This window comes from Montipora capricornis, chromosome 12, assembly GCF_036669925.1.
Source record: "Montipora capricornis isolate CH-2021 chromosome 12, ASM3666992v2, whole genome shotgun sequence".
NCBI classification, from domain to species: domain Eukaryota; kingdom Metazoa; phylum Cnidaria; class Anthozoa; order Scleractinia; family Acroporidae; genus Montipora; species Montipora capricornis.
The window spans coordinates 12,456,057-12,468,256 of record NC_090894.1 but is presented as its reverse complement, the minus strand read 5'-3'; the positions used below and the strand labels follow the sequence as shown (position 1 = coordinate 12,468,256).

The 12,200-nt window shown below is 38.5% G+C and overlaps 1 protein-coding gene across 3 annotated transcripts in view; it reads left to right on the top strand.

Annotated features, from left to right (window-relative positions):
* Nucleotides 1–11,718, top strand: part of LOC138027706 (short-chain collagen C4-like) — a 29,403-nt gene extending 17,685 nt beyond the window's left edge. Inside the window, exons 1-6 of one of the 3 annotated variants that reach the window (XM_068875294.1) lie at nt 2,139–2,482; nt 3,406–3,482; nt 3,794–3,847; nt 3,893–3,928; nt 4,663–4,869; nt 5,193–5,810. In XM_068875294.1, the coding sequence (XP_068731395.1) occupies nt 2,241–2,482; nt 3,406–3,482; nt 3,794–3,847; nt 3,893–3,928; nt 4,663–4,869; nt 5,193–5,674 (1,098 nt within the window). In that variant the 5' untranslated portion in view covers nt 2,139–2,240 and the 3' untranslated portion in view covers nt 5,675–5,810. Of the gene's footprint in view, nt 1–2,138; nt 2,483–3,405; nt 3,483–3,793; nt 3,929–4,662; nt 4,870–5,192; nt 5,811–8,936; nt 9,014–9,325; nt 9,416–10,587; nt 10,777–11,100 lie in introns of those variants that run through there. The other 2 variants (XM_068875296.1, XM_068875295.1) reach the window with 2 other exon arrangements.
* The last annotated feature ends 482 nt before the right edge of the window (nt 11,719–12,200 follow it).

Below are 12,200 nucleotides of genomic sequence, written 5' to 3'. Positions count from 1 at the left end.
AGAGCGATGTTGACACCTTTCGCCTAAAGACAACTGTCGACGCTGTTGTTCCGCATTACAACCAAAGAAATTATTTTAATCACCTGAATTGCTGTTGAAGGCGATAGCTCGCTTTTACTCAAAAAAACAATGTGGACTCGTGTAGATCGTCCGATATCAGGACATTTGAGGCGCGTTTACACGACAGAGGAAAAATGGCACGGGTCGGATAAAAAGTGGAACGGTTCCATTCAGATTTTTTAAAGAAACTGAACTTTTATCCGTTCCGCTACGGAACCATAGGCGTCTATGGTCCTGTAGCGGAACGGATAAAAGTTCACTGTTTCTTTACAAAAATGAATGGAACCGTTCCACTTTTTATCGGACCCGTGCCATTTTTCCTCTGTCTTGTAAACGCACCTCAAATTGGTGATGATCTGCCTGTCGCCTCTCTCTCTTTTGACCTCTGTTGTGTACTTTGTCAACGGCGAAGAAAGTTACATTACTCGAAATCACCCGCTTCAAGTTCTCTTTTCGCTTTAGTTCACTCAGTGAAACTTTTCTAGCCAGTTCACCCATCAGTTCTAAACGTTTACGTTCATTTCAGTCATAAACTCGACCAATAAATCACGATGCAACAGTGATTTCGAGTGATTTGTTAATTTGGTGGCTGTATTTAACTTGGTAATATTGTGTTGACTTGAATTTATCACGGTCAATTTTCAGTGTAAATACAACTCTTACCACTCAGCCTATCTTTATTCGTCGTGATTCTATTCATCCATTCCCATTATCTCATCAACTCCCGGCATATTTTGCTGTTTTTTTGTGTTGTTACAATCATGCCAATTAATAAAGCCCTTTCATGTTACAAAATTTACCTCTGCTGTTCCTGTTTCAGTTCTGCTTTTGGAATCCTCAAACCTCAAATAACACACCATAGCACGAGAGGAACCACTAACTCAACCCACATTTCCCATGCAAAACTCCTACAAAGGGAAGGGGGATAAAAAGATCGAGCCCCACAAAATCTGTTTTGATGTTTATAACCGTTATTGCTTTCATACTGTAAATGAATGTAAATAAAAAGTAATAAGGTTTTGTATTGTTAATATACCTTTGAGAGGAAGACAGCGACGCTAACGAAAGCGTAACTTGAAAAATGAATCAACATTTTCTGACGCTATCGTAAAGCTGTTTGCCGTCTATATCCCGTACTGTTCGAGTATCACAATATCGGCGAAAATGCTCCAAGTGTATTGTATTGGAAGAATTCGTTATTGAAGTAAATATGGAGAATGAAGGATTGCTTGGAAGTATGTTCACGTTGTCGTCAAAACTTCATCGATTGAATGTGGTTACATTTATTCCTATTTTACTTTATTAGGGTCTTCAACATCTACGACGGCGACGAACTGAAAACGTCACCTCAAAATATAAACTTTGCGCTTTCGTAAGAAATCCGCGATTATTCTGTTTTGTTCATGTCATGAGGCGAAGTATCCTAAAACTCAATTGGAAATGAACTTTTCCTCACGTTATTGTCAAAACCTCGGCATATTTGGTGATTTTATGTCGCAAAGTACTGGCAGAAATACGTGATAATAAAACAAGTGCCGACTACGTTTATTTTTTCTCTTTTAACCAAATGATATACGTTGCGTTCTCTTTGCCCTAGCCTTCGTCGTTTCTTGAACTCTGCTTTACTTTCTTGTTTTCCAGAGCACGGAAAAGAAACAGTTAATGATGAAGCACTGTCATTTCCTGCTGTTAGATTTTATAACCTTTTGCTAGTCTTTCAGAAAAGCCAACCGAGCAAAGTTACTTTGAAACCACGTGCATTTATCATCATCCTAGAAATATTTATATGCAAATCTGTCTGAGCAGTCCAACTGTTCATGGGGAATATTTCAGGGTTGCGGTCCAATTAAAGACAAAGCTTGTTTTCGTTGGCTATCGCTTAGAGTCACAAAAATATTGTTATTCCACTTAGATGTAGATTGATTGTGTACACCAGGTGAAAATAATTTTCCATCCGTTGACTGGCATATTGACATTTACGCGCGTGACTCTTTGTTCACGGTCAAAAGCATCTCAGTTGTAAACGCGAAAAAGTTCGAGCTTGTATCTTTGCGAAGCTCTCTGCAGGATCAATAAAACGTCTTTCTTGTGATTCACCTAAAGTATATTTATTTCGTTTCTCCAACTTGATACTCCACTTGTACCGAAGGCAGTGATCAAAGGAGACCATTTCGTCAGCTATGAAGTACCCGCGAGTGAAAACCCCTTGTGGTGGCTTGCGTTTCCTTGTTGTGTTAATGATTTGCTTTACCATTTTGGTCCACATCTCAGCCATGGATGATCAGCGTCCAAATAATCACGATGTCCATGCAACTGGACAAAAGACTGAGTCGATGCTGTTTCGCGAACGCAGAAGAATTAAGAAAAATACCACTCAAAACCCGCAAGACTTTGAAAAACGACTGAAAAGCGTTGAAGAGAGGTTTGTCCTCGATAATTTATAGCTGCTTATCCTCCCAATCTCAAATAACGTATTGTCGTTTCTCCGGTCGAGACTGAGTAATCTTTTCAAATTTTTTCTTGATTTCAGTGAGTGTTCATTGTTTCGAATGGTCGTGTATTTTGCTTCGTCGACTCTCTTGGCCACCAAAGTTATTTGATAACATTTCTATACAATTCGGCTTCATGCGTTTGGAGTTTACACTTTTATAGTTTTCAGAAATAAAATTTCGATTCGAAATTGATTTAGCGAAGGCTAAAACTTCCTTCAGAAACTGGGTACCTCTTAATTATTCTTGTTTCTAGCAGTATTAAAATGTTGCCAGTTAATTTAACTCCAAAGGAAATATTATCGCTACAGTTTCAATTTTGTGCGTGTGAGTGAAATGTTTAGTAGAAAAGATTTTTGCGCAGAAGGAGAAAATTTATTTTGCTAAAATTAAAGTTATTATACCAATTAAGTGATTTTCCTCGCAAAAATACGGTTTTTAGAAAATACACCGCTTGGAGGTATTTATCAAAACGATGGGGCAATGTAAGCGCGTTGGAAAAAATTCATCAAAGACCCGAAGGAAAGAGCCATATTAATTACGGCACTCAGTACAGGATATCATGTTAAATGCCAGCTCCAACGAAAAAAATAAACTAATAAATAAAATCATTCGACCAAAACGACCAATCAGATCTAGTACACAATCAAACGTTTACTATCACTGTAAAACTCTTTAACATTTAATTCAATACGGACAATTCTTCAGTTACATGTTCTTTCCCTAAAATATTATTATGCCTTAACCCTGTTAACCTGTTTGAGCTTGAATACCTTTCTTTTACCTCAGACATGACCATCTGATAACAATCGACAATTCAGATGAATATCAACACTTCAATTTTATTTTGTTATAGACTTGATGCACTGATGCGGTTCCCTCGTCTGGGATCAAGTGGGAATTCTTGCAATTCACTTATAGCCTACCTTTTGGGTTGGTATAGAGCCCACCCATGATTATAAGATAATGGCATTTAAAAGAAGAGTTATTCAGTGATAAACGTTATTTCTTTTCATTTGTTTTGAGGCACAACAGAAAATAAACTCTTCCGTTACTTGGGAAGTTCTCACCAGTACATAAACGCAAAAAAGTCTGGTATAAAGCACTATTTTGTTCAGGTTATTTTTTAAAGAAAGTAATTAAAGGTTATTATTAATATGACTACCAACTACGAATTTTAAGGAATCATCCTATTTGTGAACTATAAGGCATTGAATTGTTTTGTGCCATTTTCAATCTCAAAGGAAAGCATATCCAAAACAGTGGAAAAGAAAAGATGGGACCTCCTGGATCCCCTGGTCTACAAGGAAAACCAGGGACACCAGGAACATTAGGAACACCAGGGACACCAGGATTGAATGGAAAAAATGGCTCCAAAGGTAAATGAAACTCTGCACTACGTGGCAATATTTAAACTTCACTTCACAGAGCTATCATAGAGATTTTGACGTCTTACCGTCAAAACGTCTGAAACCGTGCAGAAGATGCCCATTATTAAACCTATTTTTTGCTTAAAATCCTCCTGGAATCGGGATCATTATATATCATGGAAATTTAATGTACAGGCCGTAAGAAGGCGTTTACACTGAAATTTGTGGAGACAGAGCCAGATCTTGGAAAAAGTTAAATCCATTTGATGCAGGTTAAAATCCACTTTAACCCTTTCCATTAGAACTAAAAAAGAGAAAATTAGTCTCATTGGACCAACAGAGTCTGCATTGAACAAAGGAAATATCATCCGTTTTGGTCTCCACCACAGTTTAGGGCTTTTGAGATTGTCCTGTTTTTCTAAGAGAGGAGCTCTAACTTGTTAAACAATAAATGAATGACAATAAATTGCTTAAGGTATTTGACACAAACTACCCCACTCAAAAAAGGAAAACACAAACAAACAAATACACTCATTTAAAAGGGAAAACTAAATATAGTTTCGTGAATCATCCCGAGTGAGGCATCTTTCCCTACTTTCCTTCAACTCGTTTGAATAAGGTGAATGAGAAATGCAGGTCAATGTGACCATGGAAAACGAATCACTCTGAACGACTTCCCTCTAACTTTTCCCATCAGCACACAGCAAATAATAGTGCACCCGCTCTGTCCTCTTTCCTCACAGGGGAACCAGGAAAGCCTGGCACAAACACGCCCTTACCAGGCCCTCCTGGACCTAAAGGACAACAAGGAGCTGTAGGTAAGACTGGAGCCCAGGGACCTCAAGGCGCCAAAGGAGAAAAAGGACAAAAGGGGACTGCAAAGTCGGGTGTGAAGTATGTTCGATGGGGAAGGACCACATGTCCCAGTGGTGCTCAGATCGTCTATAAAGGTATAAATCTCCTTGAACGATTTAATTCAACGTTTCCTAACATTTCGTAATAGCTCTCACCAAAGATTCACACTTGGTTCTCTTCATTATTAGGTGGTTGCGATAGAATTTTGAATTTTTTCCTTTCCTGGTGTTCACAGGAGTCGACACGGGAGCAGAAAACTTATAAAGGAATAGTAAAAAGTTACTCAGTAGGAAATACTCATCTCGCTAAAAAAAAGACTGAAGAATTAATTTCGAGATGTAATTTATTTAGGAGTGAGAGCTGTTGTTTGATCTCCAAGCAAGCTGAATGCGTTTTACATGCCCTTCTCGCGTTTCAGGGATAATTGGGGGTGAACACTACACTCATCACGGTGGTGGAGCAAACTACCTTTGTCTTCCTCACAATCCAAAGTACGACAAGTACAATGATGGTAACCAGTACTCAGGATACATTTACGGCACTGAATATCAAATCAGTCAATACAACGGAGACCCTTTTAAGAGAAATCTCCATGATCATGACGCACCCTGTGTTGTCTGCTTCGTGACGTCACGTGGTTCAATGCTGATGATGCCCGCAAGGAATGACTGTCCATCTGGATGGAGCGAGGAGTATCATGGGTATCTGATGACTGAATATTATGGTCACAACCATTCAAGAGATTTCATCTGTGTCGATGGTGATCCAGAATATGTTCCTGGTAGCCATGCTAACAAAAATGGTGCCTTGCTGTATCCCGTGGAAGGCGTTTGTGGTTCACTTCCCTGTCTTCCATATGTCAACCATCGAGAGTTGACATGCGCCGTCTGTACCAAGTAATGAAAGAAAAAAGAAAGCTTGAACAGTAGTTGATTTGCATTAGAACTAAACAGAAACTAAATGAAATATCAATCGCTAGCAAGCCAGAGAGCAAATGTAGAGTAAGGGTGCAAAACAATAAACTTGTTGATCTTAATGAGTCTTGTGTTACACGATTATGTTCAACTCGATCCACTAATCAGCATCCTACAGCTGACATGTCTCGGAACAAGTGCCCTCTTCGATTGGTACCGAATATACTAAACATTTTAGATGTACTCAAGTCTTCTTACAAAACTCAGTCGAAATTGATCCTCCACAGCAAGTCCATTTTCATTAATTAATTGAAACTTCTCCGACAAATCAAATAAGACCACATTAATATGAAACCCAAGGTTGACCCCAATGGAACGAAAATACACAGGCATTTGAACTTACCTAACCTAGATAACGGACAATCTTTCCTCCCTTGTGCCCATTCTTTTTCTAAGTGACACCGTCCTGGCCAATATTTTCATGCGCCTCTTCCAACAAGAATTGGTACAAGAGAGGAAGGCTTGTCCATCTGTTTGGTTTAGGTACGAGTATAGACCTCTTTCATAATGGCGGCCCAAGAAAATCTCCTTTTGTTTTAATGCTAATAAGTCTTTGTAGCCTCGCAACGACGAGCAAATTTCAAAAGAATATTTGTTTCAAAATGAGGACAGTAGGTCTAATTAACATCAACACAAAAGAATGAAAAAGTGGTCGCCATTTATGACAGTGACACTTCCTCCCTGTTTGACAACAAAGATTTCTCAAATACCTCAACCTGAGACATCCTAGCATAATATTTACCATGAAATTCAAAGAAAAGCATAAAATTCCGTTTTTGACGGCCTTGTCAAACGCGAGCAAAATCATACATATGTTTCAACGATGACTTAGTACAGGAAGAAACTTTTCACCGGCCTTTACATGAAATGGGACTCGACTCGACTCCTTCACACCACGAAAGCACGAGATTAATTTAGTTCGCACCTTGACCTATCATTGTTTTCGTATTTGTTCTGATTCCTTTTTATGCGTTGTTGCCTTTAGTTAATGAAATTGAAAAACTATTATTACAAAATGGGTATCCTAAGGCCAAGTGAAGCGTTCAAATCCTGTCACAACATCATCAAGAAAAAATTCACTCTGGTTTTACCCTAGCTATTTAGGTTTAAAGAATAAAAATGTCTCGCGAAGTGTAAATTCTTGTATTGATAGTTTCTATGAATTCGTTAATTAGGGTTGTTTTTCAAAATAATAGACGATTTCACGCTCTTGATTGCATCATGGGAGTAATCAGGACAACATGGCGGGAAATTCAAAGGTTTGTATGGAAATTCGAAGCAAAATATACTGTTCATGACTCAACTTTATTTTTTTTTATGCATGAGCAACGTCGGCGCTCTTTGTTGCGCTCTTTGTTAGAGTGTTGTTTTTACATTTTCCTGCATTAACAATTGAAATTTATTGTCAGGTGATCGCGATCTCCTCATAACCTCTGATTCAAATTTGCTCGCTTCATGTTGTTGTCAGGGCGACGTTCCAAAACTATGGTATAACAACAGTCGCTAATGAAGCACTGTGATTTCCCGCTTGTAGGTTTTATAAATGTTTGCTACTCTTTCAGGAAGCCAACCGAACTGAAAGTCACTTTGAAACCACTTATCATCAGCCCAGAAATATTATGTGCAAAATGTGTGCAACTGTTCTTGGTCGGGGGAATAGTTCTGCCCTGCTTTCCTAAGGCAAAGCTTGTTTTCGTTGACTTATTAATCAAGTCAGCTATCGCTTATGGTTTGTTATTCGCGAAAATATTTCTATTCCACTCGGAAGAAGATCGAATGTGTACAAGAAGTGCAAATAATTTTCCTTCCGTTGACTGATTTATTGACATTTACACGCGTGGCTCTTTGCTCGAGGGCATCTCAGTTGTAAACGCGAAAAAGTTCAAGCATGTATCTTCGTGCAGTTCTCTGCAGAATCAATAAAACATATTTATTGTGGTATGTCAAAGGTGTATTTATTTCGTTTCTCCAACTTGATACTCCACTTGCACTGAAGGCAGTGATTCAAAAAAGACTATTTCGTCAGCTATGAACTACCCGCGAGTGAAAACCCCTTGTGGTGGTTTGCGTTTCCTTGTTGTGTTAATGATGTGCTTTACCATTTTGGTCCACATCTCAGCCATGGATCATCAGCGTCCAAATAATCACGATGTCCATGCAACTGGACAAAAGACTGAGTCGATGCTGTTTCGCGAACGCAGAGGAATTAAGAAAAACACCACTCAAAACCCACAAGACTTTGCAAAACGACTGAAAAGCCTTGAAGAGAGGTTTGTCCTCGATAAGTTATAGCTGCTTATCCTCGCAATCTCAAATAACGTATTGTCGTCTCTCCGGTCGAGACTGAGTAACATTTTCAATTTTTTCTTGATTTCAGCGAGTGTTCATTGTTTCTAATGGTCGTGTATTTTGCTTCGTCGACTCTCTTGGCCACCAAAGTTATTTGATAACATTTCTATACAATTCGGCTTCATGCGTTAGGAGTTTACACGCGTTTATAGTTTTCAGAAATAAAATTTCGATTCGAAATTGATTTAGCGAAGGCTACACTTCCTTCACAAACTTGGTACCTCTTAATTATTCTTGTTTCTAGCAGTATTAGAATGTTGCCAGTTAATTTAACTCCAAAGGAAATATTATCGCTACAGCTTCAATTTTGTGCGTGTGAGTTAAATGTTTAGTAGAAGTGATTTTTGCGTAGAAAGAGAAAATTTATTTCGCTAAAATTAAAGTTATTATACCAATTAAGTGATTTTCCTCGCAAAAATACGGTTTTTAGAAAATACGCCGCTTGGAGGTATTTATCAAAACGATGGGGCAATGTAAGCGCGTTGGAAAAAAATCATCAAAGACCCGAAGGAAAGAGCCATATTAATTACGGCACTCAGTACAGGATATCATGTAAAATGTCAGCTCCAACGAAAAAAATAAATAAATAAATAAAATCATTCGACCAAAACGCCCAATCAGATCTAGTATGCAATCAAACGTTTACTATCACTGTAAAACTCTTTAACATTTAACACAATACGGACAGTACGTTCATCAGTTATATGTTCTTTCCCTAAAATATTATTATGCCTTAACCTGCTTTAGCTTGAATACCTTTCTTTTACCTCAGACATGACCATGTGATAACAATCGACAATTCAGATGAATATCAACGCTTCAATTTTATTTTGTTATAGACTTGATGCACTGATGCGGTTCCCTCGTCTGGGATCAAGTGGGAATTCTTGCAATTCACTTATAGCCTACCTTTTGGGTTGGTATAGAGCCCACCCATGATTATAAGATAATGGCATTTAAAAGAAAAGTTATTCAGTGATAAAAGTTATTTCTTTTCATTTGTTCGAGGCACAACAGAAAATAAACTCTTCCGTTACTTGGGAAGTTCTCACCAGTACATGAACGCAAAAAAAATCTGGTATAAAAGCACTATTTTGTTCACGTTATTTTTTAAGGAAAGTAATTGAAGGTTATAATTAATATGACTACCAACTACGAATTTTAAGGAATCATCCTATTTGTGAACTCTAAGGCATTGAATTGTTTTGTACCATTTTCAATCTCAAAGGAAAGCATATCCAAAACAGTGGAAAAGAAAAGATGGGACCCCCTGGTCCACCAGGGAAACCAGGATTGAATGGAAAAAATGGCTCCAAAGGTAAATGAAACCGGCTGCACTACGTGGCAATATTTAAACTTCACTTCACAGAGCTGTCATAGAGATTTTGCCGTCTTACCGTCAAAACGTCTGCAACTGTGCAGAAGATGCCCATTATTACTCAGAATCTATTTTTTGTCTGATACTTAAAATCCTCCTAGAATCGGAATCATTATATATCACGGAAATTTAATGTACAGGCCGTAAGAAGGCGTTTACACTGAAATTTGTGGAGACAGAGCCAAACCATGGAAAAGTTAAATCCATTTGATGCAGGTTAAAATCCACTTTAACCCTTTCCATTAGAACTAAAAAAGAGAAAATTAGTCTCATTGGACCAACAGAGTCTGCAGTGAACAAAGGAAATATTATCCGTTTTGGTCTCCACCACAGTTTAGGGCTTTTAAAATTGTATAGCATGGTAGAGCCCCTTATAAACAATATAAAGATCAAAAAGACATCTAAAACATGTCCAAACTGAGGATGATTTAATTCAACCAGTCGCTAAATAAGGAGTGTTTTAAAAACATTTGTTATCGCACCATTCTCGAAAATACAGTATACATACGTGCCTATGAAAACTTTAATAATTATCATCCGCTAAGGGTCTAATATTTAGATTAAAGGATGCAAAACATCCACATGCGGCAATGATTCCGTTGATAATTGCAGCAACATAATCATGCGTTTGCTGAAAATTAATGTATTTTTCTGAAACTTGTTTGAGACCCCTTGTGACGTTCCTCCAAATAACGAAAAACATCGTGTTCCAATTTGCCATTCTTTATTGTAAACATTAGATCCTGCCAGATGCAGTTTTGCCGCCTCGCATTTATCCTGTTTTTCTAAGAGAGGAGCTCTAACTTGTTAAACAATAAATGAATGACAGTAAATTGCTAAAAGTATTTCACAGGAACTACCCCACTCAAAAAGAAAAAACACAAACAAACAAATACATTCACTTAAAAGGGAAAACTAAATATAGTTTCGTGAATCACCCCGAGTAAGGCATCCTTCCCTGTCTTTCTCTTAACTTGTTTGAATAAGCTGAATAAGAAAAAGCAGGTCAATGTGACCATGGAAAACGAATCACTCTGAACTGCTTCCCTCTAACTTTTCCCATCAGCACACAGCAAATACTAGTGCACCCGCTCTGTCCTCTTTTCTCACAGGGGAACCAGGAAAGCCTGGCACAAACACGCCGTTACCAGGCCCTCCTGGTCCTAAAGGACAACAAGGAGCCCCAGGACCTCAAGGCGCCAAAGGAGAAAAAGGACAAAAGGGGACTGCAAAGTCGGGTGTGAAGTATGTTCGATGGGGAAGGACCACATGTCCCACTGGTGCTCAGATCATCTATAAAGGTATAAAGTTCCTAAAACAATTTAAGTCAACCCTTCCTAACATTTCGTAATAGCTCTCACCAAAGATTCACACTTGGTTCTCTTCATTATTAGGTGGTTGCGATAGAATTTTGAATTTTTTCCTTTCCTGGTGGTCACAGGAGTCGACACGGGAGCAGAAAACTTTATAAAGGAATAGTAAAAAGTTACTCAATAGGAAACACTCATCTCGCTGAAAAAAAGACTGAAGAATTACTTTCGAGATGTAATTTATTTAGGAGTGAGAGCTGTTGTTTGATCTCCAAGCAAGCTGAATGCGTTTTACATGCCCTTCTCGCGTTTCAGGGATAATTGGGGGTGAACACTACACTCACTCCGGTGGTGGATCCAACTACCTTTGTCTTCCTCACAATCCAAAGTACGACAAGTACAATGATGATAACCAGGTTGCAGGATACATTTACGGCACTGAGTATGAAGTCAGTCAATACAACGGAGACCCTTTTAAGAGAAATATCCATAATCATGAAGCACCCTGTGTTGTCTGCTTTGTGACGTCACGTAGTTCAATGCTGATGATGCCCGCAAGGAATGACTGTCCATCTGGATGGACCGAGGAGTATCATGGGTATCTGATGACTGAATATGGTGGTCACACACATACACGTGATTTCATCTGTGTCGATGGTGATCCAGAATATGTTCCTGGTAGCCATGCTAACAAAAATGGTGCCTTGCTGTATCCCGTGGAAGGCGTTTGTGGTTCACTTCCCTGTCTTCCATATGTCAACCATCGAGAGTTGACATGCGCCGTCTGCACCAAGTAAAGAAAGAAAAAAGAAAGCTTGAACAGTAGTTGATTTGCATTAGAACTAAACAAAAACTAAATGAAATATCAATCGCTAGCAAGCCAGAGAGCAAATGTAGAGTAAGGGTGCAAAACAATAAACTTGTTGATCTTAATGAGTCTTGTGTTACACGATTATGTTCAATTCGATCCTCTAATCAGCATCCTACAGCTGAGATGTCTTGGAAAAGGTGCCCTCTTCGATTGGTACCGAATATACTGAACGTTTTAGATGTACTCAAGTCTTTTTACAAAACTCAGTAGAAATTGATCCTCCACAGCAAGTCCATTTTCATTAATTAATTGAAATTTCTCCGACAAATCAAGTAAGACCACATTGGTATCAAACCCAAGGTTGACCCCAATGGAACGAAAATACGCAGGCATTTGAACTTACCTAACCTAAATAACGGACAATCTTTCCTCCCTTGTACCCACTCTTTTTCTAAGTGACACCGTCCTGGGCATGTATTTTCATGTGCCTCTTCCAACAAGAATGGGTACAGGAGAGGAACGATTGTCCATCTGTCTGGTTTAGGTACGTGTATAGACCTCTTTCATAATGGCGGCCCAAGAAAATATCCTTTTGTTTTGATGC